Raw genomic sequence first — 12891 nt, forward strand, 5'->3', positions numbered from 1 at the left:
TGGACAAAAGTGTATTGACTGGGGGCCAATACTTGTGGAAACGTTGGATTGATAGTGTGGAGTTGATAGTTACATGTATTGATAGTGTGCTTTACATCTACAGAGAGAACAAAAGAATTTTAAGAATTCCCCATTCAAGTCTATGGGAAAAAAATACCCATTTGAGCTTCCGTACCGGGAATTCCGGAATTCCGATCGCTTATAAAAGTCATAGCACACCTGTCCTCAAAGAGCCGGTCGATTTGACACCTCATTCATGGGTCTAGGACAAAAGCTGAAAAAGTGTCCGGAATAATAATAATAATAATAATAATAATAATAAGTATGCAGAATAACAATAATGATGCTTTTCAAGCACCGTTAACTAGAACGGTACATTTCCTGAAGAAAATGTGAATGGTGCTTGCACATGGCAAATTCCCCTCATCGTGCTGAGTGTTTTGATATGACATGTCCATGTTGTGCTAACTTTTTGATTTCGCTTATTTTGGGGCGGGGCTACACGTGACATCACCAGACATCATCAAATTACACGTGAGGAATTGTTGTGAGTGTTTTGATATGTTACATGTCCATGTTGTAAAAAGTTTTTTGATTTTGCATATATTGGGGGCGGGGCTGCGGCACAACCGGAAGGCCAGTCAGTACACCGATTTAAAACTTTGTTCAGAGTATCACCCTAAAGGAGCTGGTCGAGTTTGGTGTAGATAGTTCGAAAGCTTGCCGAGTTATAAACCTCCAACGTTTATAATGGGAGTCTATGGGAAAAAAGGCCAATTTGAGACCCGGTACCGGAAGTACCGGTACTCGGATCGCTTATAAAAGTCATAGCACACCTCTCCTCAATGAGCCGGTCGATTTGACACGTGATTCATGGGTCTAGGACAAAAGCTGCGGGACAAGTTACGCGCCGAAGTTTTATCTGGCACAATAGTAATAATGTTGCTTTGCAAGCACCATTAATAAGTATGCAGAATAACAATAATGATGCTTTTCAAGCACCATTAATAAGTATGCAGAATAACAATAATGATGCTTTTCAAGCACCATTAATAATAAGTATGCAAGAGAACAAGAATGTTGCTTTAGCAAGCACCATTAATAATAAGTATGCAAGAGAACAAGAATGTTGCTTTAGCAAGCACCATTAATAATTAATCATGATGATCTGAGTGGTGTCCATTTTCTCCACTTATCATTGCTGTATTTTTAGGTGTTTTGTGGTGCATGTAATGTTTTGGAGATTCTATTGTACCTAACTCTTGATCAGTAACTTTTAACAGTAAGGGCTTGTACATGCTTAGAAACCTTCATATTGACCATGGCTTTAGGAGTCAGATTAAACAAAAAGATCCTGCAGTACCAGCTGATTATTGTGGGTGAAGCTGAGACACTTCAGTGATGACAGGTGTATTATAGTTACTCTTGAACCTGAATTTGAAAGTGATTAATTCTGAGCAGGGCTTAAAACAGGGTGTGCAACCCCAAGTACAACCAAGTTATTTCTGAATCTTTTTTCCATAAAAAGGTTATATTTGTGGGCACAGTGACTTAGTGATTGTCATATTTGCCTAACAAAACCGGGGTTGGGAGTTCAACATTCACCATGCATGGAGTTTGCATCTTCTCCGTATTCCAGTTTCCTCCCCAGTCCAGAGATAAAGACTAATTAGCATCTTTAATTATCTAGAGAGTGTGTGATTGGCCCTGTAATCCATCCACTGTGTCCCTAAGCTTGTGCCCTTGGCACCCTGGACGAGGCTCCAGGTTCCCCATGATCCTGTGTAGGTAAGCTGTACACTTGTTTTATAGGTAAGCTTGTTGGTTCCTATATCATGCTAAAGGTGAAAGTAAAATTTTTTTTTTATCTTGGTTACACTTTTTCCATCACAAAAGTCTGCACTGTTAACAGGGTTGCAGGGGTGTGTAGACCTTTTTTTGACACTGCACAAATGTGTTTTTCTTATGTCAAATAAATGTCTAATAATTACAACATCTTGTAATGGGGATTGTGCTTTATCATTATCATGACAACTCAAAGCAGCTCAATCAGAATTTATTTTAGGTGCTATTACACAATTGTTGCTCACAATAACTTTAATAACAAAAGATAAATAAATTTGAAATTATAGTGTGTTTTCATATAACTAATCAGCTTTTTCTGCTATAATTATCAGGTCATTGTTAATCATTCTTTTTATTATTTAAAAAAAGGCTCAGGTACTATAGAAATAACACTTTAGTCTAAAATATGTGTATACCAAATCAAAATCAATCAAAATCAAGTGTAGAAATAGTACATAAGCAAAAACAAGATATTTAGTGCACTTGGGTAACACATGCATGCTTCTGTTCTACAGACCCTGTACTGGAGTGTGTACAGGACTCAGGTCAGTCTTATAGAGGAACTTGGTCAGTCAGTAAAAGCAATGCTAATTGTCTGCCATGGGACTCCCCTGCAATCTATCACAAGTCTTATACAGCCTGGAGGCCAGATTCCAGAGAGCTGGGTCTTGGCAGCCACAGCTACTGCAGGTAAGTAAACACACACATATAAACACACACATCAGTTTCTTAGACAAGTGTCTAATAAAATCTAATATATTACAAATTATTAAACATAATTTTCCAAAATTCAGTATCAGCAGATTAAGTAAATATCTGGGTGAAAAAATGACCACTAAAAAGGAGCATTTTATAACATTTTATTATTTATAAGGATAATAGGTTAATAAGACAGGATTAAAATGAATCAAGTTAAAAAATGAAAACTCTCACTTGTTTAATAAATTCATTAATAAAACACACAAAATCTATTAATGCATCATTTAACTATATTTGAAGTTCCATTTGTGCACCCATTTATTTTAAGACCATCACATCATATCCCATAATATAATGTGATCCCATAATATCTGGCTATCTTAAAAATAACTTAAATCTAATCATATAATATAATAATATATAATTCATGTGCCTAACAATATTTGTTTTTGTTACTATAGAATGTTTTATCTATTTGCAAAATATATTAACCATGAATCACAAGAAACAAAGCAACATGTATTTTTCTTCCTTCATGCATTATGGGGTCAGCTTTCTGTTTGAAGCTAAACACATTCTCTTATATGATGTCACATTAAGTCATTAATATGTGTTTTGAGTTAGCAGATTGGAAAATAAATGTAAGTGAGTGTAACTGTTCCAGTTTACTTAATTAGGACTAGTTTATAATTTTCAAGAGCTCCCACTAAGTACATATATGGATAACGAGTCCAGGGACACCTCCACTTTGTTGTAAGGTTGTGTCACAGGGAGTGCACACAGAATAGATCCTGTTCCTGCAGCAGGCATTTTTCTCTCTCCATGGGTTAAGGGGATGCAAAACATGACCCTTCTCCATATATATATACATATATATATATATACATATATATACATACAATTAAAGTTTAAAATTAATTAAATATTAATTTAAAAATTTAAAATACTATTTTTGTTGACATGACATTAAAATGAATACATACAATACATAAAATACATAAATGTATGTACTATGTGTTAATGTCAGCTGTTTCCACTATTAAACCAGCTTACTGTTTAACAGTGGAACATTCGGAACAGCTCAGGAGTGGCATACGACAGAGAGAGAGAGAGAGAGAGAGAGAGAGAGGAGAAAATTGTTTGTATGATTGTAATCAGGTGATGAACAATGTAAGTAATGTGCAAAGTGCAGACAGGGACTCCGGCAAGACTAGGTATGACAGCATAACTAAAATGCTAGAGCATCCCACCACTCCACAGTCTGCAAGCCTTAGCGACTTGAGAGGGTGGTAACCCGACAGCATCCAGACATCCAAGTTCACCAAACCCTCTATGCCAATGAACCCTCCAGATCTGCTCCTTTACCTAAGACAAACTATTCATAAAAAGCTAAACAAATGTGTTTTTTTTTGTTGTCTGTGTCTAAGTCCTGAACACTAATTGGAAGATCCATAACTGTGGGGCTCTGTAAGAAAAAGCTCTGCCCCCTGCTGTAGCCTTTTATACTGGAGGTACTACCAAATAGCCTGCACCTTTTGATCGATGTAGGCGTGATGGATCATAAAAAAACAAAAGATCACTCAGTTACTGTGGCGTGAGACCATTAATGAGGATAGGAGTGATGTGTTCATATCTCCTGGTTCTAGTTAGGACTCTACCTGCTGTGTTCTGGACTACCTGGAACTTGTTTATGCTCCCACTGGAACATCCTTTACTGGACAGTAAAAGCATTACAATAATCTAACCTAGAGGTAACAAATGCCTGAACTAGTGTTTCTGCCAGGTGTAATAACATATTTCTTATCTTAGCAATGTTTGTGAGATGAGAGAAGGCTACTCTTGTGATATAATTTATGTATGCTTCAAATTTATTTAGAGTAATCACCATTTAGATCTACGAACTGATAGCGATCTGTCAAATAAGACCTGAGCCAGGAGAGAGCATTATATGAAGAGATACTAAGAGGAGATGCCAACTCAATGTCGTCTTTGAGGACAACAACCTCCTCATCAATACACATTTGTCAGACTGCATTTTCTGTGGTTCCTCTCAAGGTTTCTTCCTATACCATTCAAGGAAGTTTTTCTTGCCACAGTCGCCTGAGTCACCTCAGACTTGCTCATTGGGGATAAATACAAATACATTTAAATATGTCTAATATTAATCTTGAATTTTTGTATTATATTAATCTTTATATTATTCTTTATATTAACCTTTTTTATGTTTATGTTTTGTAAAGCTTTGAGACAATGCCAACTGTTAAATTGCAAATATCGTGACTGAAGCGCATAAAAAAGAGATTGTTACGATCCCAGAGGGTGTTTAGGGTTATGGATGGGATGTAACAATATGAAATGATTATTATATATTATAATATATAATTTAAGTGTTCAGTGGTGGTGACAAGAGAAAAAGGTGATGAAAATATATCCAATATTTACAGAAACAAGATAACAAAGACACAAAAGGGGAAAAGGCACGTGTGGTGCCAAAACAAAGAAATAAGCAAAACAAAACTGCTCTAACTAGAATTTAACCCTCTAACCTATGCTACAAAGGAAAAGGTAATAAGATAAATCTTCAGCATTGAACGACACCCTAACTAACCTACACTACCTACCCAAACACAAAACGTACAGAGGGTGGCACACGCTCCTATCCTAGTGTGTCTAATACAGTAATGACTACCTACATGTTGCACAATGTATGTCACATGACGTACTTACCTGTCCACTTTCCCCAATATTAACAAAGTCACATAGTGTAAACACAGGGCAAATGAACACTAACGTACAGACCCAGAATGAGTGACTAACAAACTGGGTTAGACAAACAAATCAGCAAACAGGTTATCAAACAGGGTACAAGTTCAACAGAAACACGAGCGAACCCCACGAATGAATGGTGGCAGGTTTAAATAGGCGGGATCGGGTGCACCAACAGCACTGGCATCAACTTCTAACTTGAAAGGTATTGCAAAATTGGGTGCAGAAAGAACAGGTGCATTACACAACAAACACTTAACAGTTTCAAATGCGTTTTGACCAGACAAAGGGTTGTGACAGACTTAAACTAGTGAGTAGATAAGCAACAGTGGAAAAGTTTTCACAGAAGCTACGGTGGTAACCGGCCATGCCCAGGAACCTATACAGCTCACACCGTGCGGTCGGATCGGAAAACTGGGCAATGGCCATAACCATCGCTTCGATAGGCCGCACTTGACCATGCCCCACATCTTTACCGAGGTATGTCACAGTAGCTTGTCCAAACTCACACTTGGCTAAATTTAGTTAATGAGGCTTTTGTAAGACGTTCAAACACAGTTTTTAAAAGATACATGTGTTCTGACCACTCTGATGAGTAAATTGCTAAATCGTCCAAGTATGCATTACAATTCGGAACACCTGCTAACACTAAATTAACAAGCCTCTGAAAGGTTTCAGGTGCATTCCGAAGACAGAAAGCCATTATTTTGTATTGTAGAACGTTATCAGGGGTTACGAAAGCAGAGATTTCGGATGCATGTGGGGTAAGAGGAGCTTGCCAGTATCCTTTTAATAAATCTAGTTTGCTCACAAAGTGAGCAGAACCTAAATTATCTATACAGTCCTCAATGCGAGGCAGCGGATAACAGTCAGGCACTGTAGCAGCATTTACCTTCTGGTAATCAGTGCAAAACCTAAATGTTCCATCAGGTTTAGGTACTAACAAGCATGGGGAACTCCAAGCACTGCAGCTCAGTTTACCAAGATGATTTTATAGTAAGTATTCCACTTCTTACTTCATGACTATATGGAAGATGGTGCCGCGGATGGCTGCCTCGGCACGACTCTCTTCGGGATGCACTTATTTCCAGGGATTTCAGAACAGTGTAACAGATATTTTGTCATTGGACAGGTGTGGCCTATTTGATAATCTAACCCTAACCGTAGTTTTTGGTTGTTTATTTGTTTTCAAAAATAGCTTAACTGTAAGATAATAAAGCATAATAGATATAAAATATAAAATCTACCTGTATGACTGTTTTGTCCTTCATTATCCATCGTAGGTATGCTCTTTTTTTTGAAAGAGGGCGTTTTTCCAAGACCTCCAGAAACGCCCACTTTACGTTGTGGTAACGAAACCCCTGGAATTTAGTGAATGCAGACTCTCTTCAGTACTTTCTTTCTTTTTGTTTACCTTCAGTGTGTTTGGTCACCCTACTGTGATAACTTCCACTAGAGAAGAACTGCTTAACATCAGGCAGTTCACTCCAGACAACTTTTCACCAGTTAGTGAAGTCGTTAGTGAAGCTACGGCAGAGGGGATTTAGAACTGCGCAAACCTCCGCTCATTGCTTCGGCAAAATGGACGAACTGTTTCTTCTCAATGGAACAAACAATCTGAAACTGAGACTTTCTTGTACAGTCTCACAAACGGCAAACAAATTGAATGTAATTCCCTCGTCAAATCTTTTGCTGAATTGGAACAATACTTTCTCAGCATAGACTTGAGAGTTTGGTGAAACTCTCTTTCGGGGCGGTACGCACTAGAAACGTTGTGAGAAATGCCAAGAGATTTCAACACCTGTGAGAACAACTTGGACAGAAAGTTAGTACCTTGATCAGTTTGTACAATTTTTGGTAGGCCAAAGGTAGAAAAGAATTTTATTAAAGCTTTAATTACAAGAGGCGCAGTAATTTTGCACAGTGGAACTGCTTCAGGGAAGCGGGTAGAAACGCACATTATTGTAGGCAAAAATTGGTTTCCCGATTTCGTTTTAGGCACGGGCCCATGCAGTCAACAATGACATGTTCAAAGGGCTCCCAATGGGGGAATGGGCGAGAGGGGAGCAGGTTGAATCACCTGATTTGGTTGCCCCACATACTGACAGGTATGATAGGAACGACACAAATAAGCTACAACTGACTTTAATGTCTAAGTATTCTGTTGTATGTTTTAGTGATACCTAAATGTCCAGACAAGTCGTGATCGTCAGCTAAACTCAACACATGTTGTCGATTTGGAGTAGGAACTAAAATCTGACATACAACATCCCACTCTTTATCCGAGGCTGTATTTGGCCACCATTTACTCACCAATAGGTCATTTTCAACAACATATTCAGCATTTCGTTCTTTAATGCAAGAGTTTGATCCTCTTTCTGTAAAGCAATTATTTGTTCTCGGGTCACCGACAATTTTAAAACATCAGCTATAACATCTGGGCCAAGTGACTTTACTCTCTGCTGCTTCTCATCACTAACAGCTGTCAAATGCACCTCCGGTGCAAAAATCGGGAATGAATCAGCCATGGTGACCACATCGCCCACTTTCCGTGACTGAGCGCGTGTTACCACACAAGCTGGGAAAATGTCAGGGTATATGTTAGACAATTCATCATTCCCACAAAGAACATCGGGTTTATCCAAAACCTCTAACACAGGAATTACTTTACCCCCTGCCAGGTCATTACCCAATTACGCCTTTAATGGGAAGTGAATTAGTTACTGGATTTGTGAGAGTCGGCTAGGTTTGAAATGGAATCTGAAAATTCACAGAGGAATTCAGAATATGATCCAGGAGGTCTGTAAACAATTAGAGGAACTGATTCAGTAGACTTATTTTTGCAGCTACATATACAGTATAACATGTATTAGTATGAAATGAGTTAAAACTACAAATGAGTTAAACATATGTCTAGATTCTTGTTTGATGCTTAGCTTATCATTATGAATAACTGCGACACCTCCTCCCCTCCTCAGTAATCATTTCATTAGCCATAAGCGCTTTAGATGCAAGAGATCTTATATGTAATAGTCCTAGCTTCAGATCAAAGGTGCTGGCTGTGCATTCACTATGATCCAATTTTATTTAATTTTTTTATTTAAATTTATTTTATTTAAATTTATTTTATGCTAATAAGGTTACTAAAACAAATTTCCTGAGTGTTTATAGTTTCTTGTTTAGCTCGGGAAACAGACACAGTCTCTGCTCCGTGGTCCTGGCTCCGGTTTGTCACAGATTAACTAGGCCTGTTCTTAAACTATGTGCGATGTTACAAGAAATAAGAACAGCCCCTTGGGATAGACACCATCCTGTTCTAACTCAAAAAGTTCTCCAATTTTTTATGAAGCCCACATTGTTTTTGAAGCACCACGTGGATATTCAGCAGTTCAGCGACCATAACCTGCTGTAAGCTACATCGCCACACATTGGGATGGGGCCAGAGCATACAACAGACATCGCCTTCGCTAATTTACACACCTCTACAATACTTTTAGTAGTATCTGATTGACGAAGGTGTATATCTTTACCTGTACCTCCTACTTAGAAAACTACTTTAGAGTGCCTATGCTTGCCAAGACCCTAAGATTACCTGCTATGTCCAGCGCCCTGGCTCCCAGAATACCCCTAATCAGTGCTGCTGGAGCTCCTCAAGGCCTAGCTAATTTCACATGCCTTAAGATGTATCTCCTATAACCAGAGCTCTTTCAGGTTTCTCAGTGGGTGCTTCACTGAGGAGAGCAAACCCGTTAGACATGTGAAGCATAGAGGAGTGGAGCTCCCGTGGTCAAGCCTTAACATTAGCTTTGTCTTTGTGATTATGCTGCTGTGTCGTCACCAATTCGCCCCACTGGGAGGGCTCTAATGCCGGAGTTGAAAGTGAAGGATTTTGTGTCTAATTCTTTCATGCAATATCAACTCCTGACATTCATATGTAGTCAATGTCTGATGTGCCTGTGCCTCACCTGTAATTTACATATAACTGTAAAGGGGGAACCGAACAGGTGATTACACTGTGCCTGTGCTCCACCTGCAGTTAACATAATGGCATGTCTGTAAAGCAATCACCTGATCAACACACAGGATGGCCCTTCTGTCCTGTCCATTGTAAGTTCTACAGAAGGAGGTCCTAACTGTATCTTTCTATTGTTTGAAGGCCATTTGTTACCTGGTATAAAGTCTGGTCACACAGACAATACCTTTGGGTTAAGTTCTAAATGACTGCTATGCTACACAAACAGCTTATTCTTCTTTTATATATTAGATATATATTTTATATATACTCCAGCTTACTTTTCTTTTGTATATTAAAAGCATTATAGTACGTTTACGATCCACCCAATGACCGTGCAGCCAAGGAAAATCAAACAGAGGGTTACTAACTCTGCCTAAGGTATTTTCCTCTACAGAAACTAAACTACTATTGCTATCCCTCTTTAGTGTCTGGACGCACACCGCTAAAGCTAAGATCTCTGTAAGAGACCTATCTAAAATACACTTATCACAAGTTAAATTAACGCTAATGACAGAGGAAGAATTAATAAACATCCTGAGCTCACACACTGTACAATTTGACCTGAATAAGATTGGAATATTAAAAAGGTCTAAAGAGCATTTCCTCCGCTAGCTGTTTGAAGATGAAGAAGAGGAATAAAATTAACTGCAATAGAAAAGTAAAAAATGTAATAAACGAAAGTGACAATGTAAAATATTGTCATCACAGGAATGATGTCAAGCTTTCCTAAAGCATGACTTTGTTAACCTCACAAGACTTCCCCAGAACCAACCCTCGAGGCTGCTCACTTGACTGTGTACTTCCAGGTTATTACCCTTACAGTGAAGAAGATTCAGAAATAAGGCTCTTTGATTGCCTTCCAGAGATAGTTCAGATCTGCTTCTTTGAATGTCTTTGCATTGTTTGAGTCTCTTTGTCTCTTTGCTATGAACCTCTTTTGTGCTAAAAGGAAGTTCTGTATATTAGATTAGTTCCAAACGTATGGCCCCTAGTGACAGTACAAGTGCTATGTATGCTTTACTCATACCATTCTTTACCAAAAGCAACACTGCAAAATCCTCCGATATTGTTTCAAATGGAGGAGATTTATGGACTGTGTGCCTGTAAAGGGAACACTGGCCTGCTGCACTGGCTTTGAGGTGGGGGAACTATCAGGACTTTGCTTGGACATTCTCAGCCGGAACATTAGGGGGTGTTCCGGCAGTGTGCTGTCACATGTCTTGTCGATTCTCACCTGTTTGTAATTGACTTATCATGTCTATTTATTTCCCCCATGTTGCATTTAGCTTTGCAGAGACCTCCTCCTTTTTTGTGTTTTATCCCCATCATTTCTGATAGTGAATCTTTATCTCATATTCATCAGACAGCTGTAATAATGCTGTGATGTATGATTTATTCACAGGAGTCAGGTTCATCAAATTGAACATATTCGCATAAGGTCCATTTTTCCAATTTTTCATTAAGCAATGTATTAGCAGTATCATAATTACTATCACTCAATGTAAACCCTGCTACCACTTTAGCTACAGTTCCAATTAAGTAGGATTTCAATTAGATAATCTTTTCCCTCTTACACATTGCATCAAGTGAATGTCTCATATTGGTTCCAAAATTTTTCCCATGCATTTATTTCTCCATTAAATTTATCTGACTGTCTGTTATGCAGTCTTTCAGCATTGACTCTTATGTCACTTTGAATAAGTGGTTAAATTTTAGCTGTACTAAATCAGCCTGGTATCACATTTTTTCTATAAGACAGTTATTTCTTTATGTTCCTGTAAACTTTGAACCTTGAGTTTGCCTCTTGGGGAATTCCCTTGTCCAATTCCAGTAAGCTTTCCACTCTCAGCAGTGGCAAATCCCACAATTTCTTACTATCTGCATCATCCTTGTTGATCTTTTCATTTATTCAAGCTTAAAGCCTTGTAGTTGAAGTTCTAATTGTTCTCTGTTTTATAACAAATAACCATAGAGGCTGTATAGCACATAGTAAACACTGCTCACTGGAAATGTAATATATTTAAATATAATCTACAGATTGTCAACAAAATATCTTTAAATAATAATGCAAACAATTATTATAATTGTAGTTTATTGTTATTCAGTATCAATCAGTAACAACTAATATATTGCAAAACATCAAGCAGGTGTTGAGTGATGTCCATGTCCACCTGTGGAATATAAGTAGAATATTTGTCCCATTGTCTTTGACCAAGTTAAATTCATGCGTTAGGTAGAAATGTTGACATATGACTGTGAGGACGCTGTTGTTGGTTCTTTTTTTTTGTACACGGATCATGATTTCAGTATTGTTACATACTGTGAATGACCGATGATAAGTCTAAAGACAGGGCTAAAATCTATATCTTTATACTCTGTATACTGTATATAGATTACTCTGTAGGCTTTGGATGGGGCATTTATTTCATTCTAAGTTTTCAGGCGTTTTGTTATAGTTACAAATAAGCTCTTTAATACTTCTGCCATGCTTGCCTTTCTTTATGCCCCAACTGGGACAATGTTGAATTGTTTACAGCATTTTTAATAGCCTAACTAATGTCAGCAAACATTATATTATCATAGGTCCTAGACCTTATCTTAGGTCCTAGACCTTATCATAGACCTTAACCTATTGAAAGATGATTGTTTAGATAGGACTTAATTATTTAACAAAACTTGGTCTTTCAGATCCTTGGAGATTTAAAAATCATCAAATTAAAGCATTTTCCTCCTTTTCCCATGTCCATCATACTTTTTCTATAATTCTTTTTTTTCTTGCTGTCTAATAACACCCTCTTGTTGTCTCAGATCTTGCTGTCAGTTGATAATATTTTTTCTTGCAATCACATGTTCAGACCTTGGAGATTCCCTTCTTTTAAATTCAAAGATGATTCATTTACAGATTTGAGTTGTATGTTGAATTTAATCAAACTGCTGATATGGGATTAAATATACTGTGTGAGGCTTTTAAAGCCTTTATTCGGGGACAAATATTATATATTTCATAGTCACGGAAATTGAATGCATCTAAACTAGCTACCAATCTATGCTTCCTCTCACTCTCTATACACTGTATACTGTTACTTTCAGAACATAATTTGATAATGATAAATCTGTGACTGCTCAGTGGTCCCTCTGTAGAACATGGTCAGAATGTGGGGAGGAAGATGTGCCTTTCTCAGCCTTCATAGGAAGTAGAGACGCTGCTGGGCTTTCTTGGTGATGGAGCTGGTGTTGAGTGACCAGGTGAGGTTCTCCGCTACATGAACACCAAGAATTTGGTGCTCTTGATGATCTCTACGGATGATCCGTTGATGTTCAGTGGAGAGTGATTGCTCTGTGCTCTTCTGAAGTCAACAAACATCTCTTTAGTTTTATCAACATTCAGAGACAGGTTGTTGATTCTACACCAGGTAGTTAGCTGTTGCACCTCCTCTCTGTATGCTAACTCGTCGTTCTTGCTGATGAGACCCACCACAGTCGTGTCATCGGCGAACTTGATATGATATGGTTTGATCTGTGCGCTGCTGCACAGTCGTGAGTCAGCAGAGTGAACAGCAGTGTAC

General features: G+C 38.0%; 1 protein-coding gene across 2 annotated transcripts in view; it reads left to right on the forward strand.

Moving 5' to 3' along the window:
• The window catches only part of plat (plasminogen activator, tissue), a 73292-nt gene that overhangs the window by 49018 nt on the left and 11383 nt on the right, over window positions 1-12891 (forward strand). For both annotated transcript variants that reach the window (XM_060881293.1, XM_060881292.1), the window contains one exon: window positions 2361-2535. In XM_060881293.1, the coding sequence (XP_060737276.1) occupies window positions 2361-2535 (175 nt within the window). The remainder of the gene's footprint in view (window positions 1-2360; window positions 2536-12891) is intronic.

The sequence above is a fragment of the Tachysurus vachellii genome, chromosome 11 (assembly GCF_030014155.1).
Source record: "Tachysurus vachellii isolate PV-2020 chromosome 11, HZAU_Pvac_v1, whole genome shotgun sequence".
Classification (NCBI taxonomy): domain Eukaryota; kingdom Metazoa; phylum Chordata; class Actinopteri; order Siluriformes; family Bagridae; genus Tachysurus; species Tachysurus vachellii.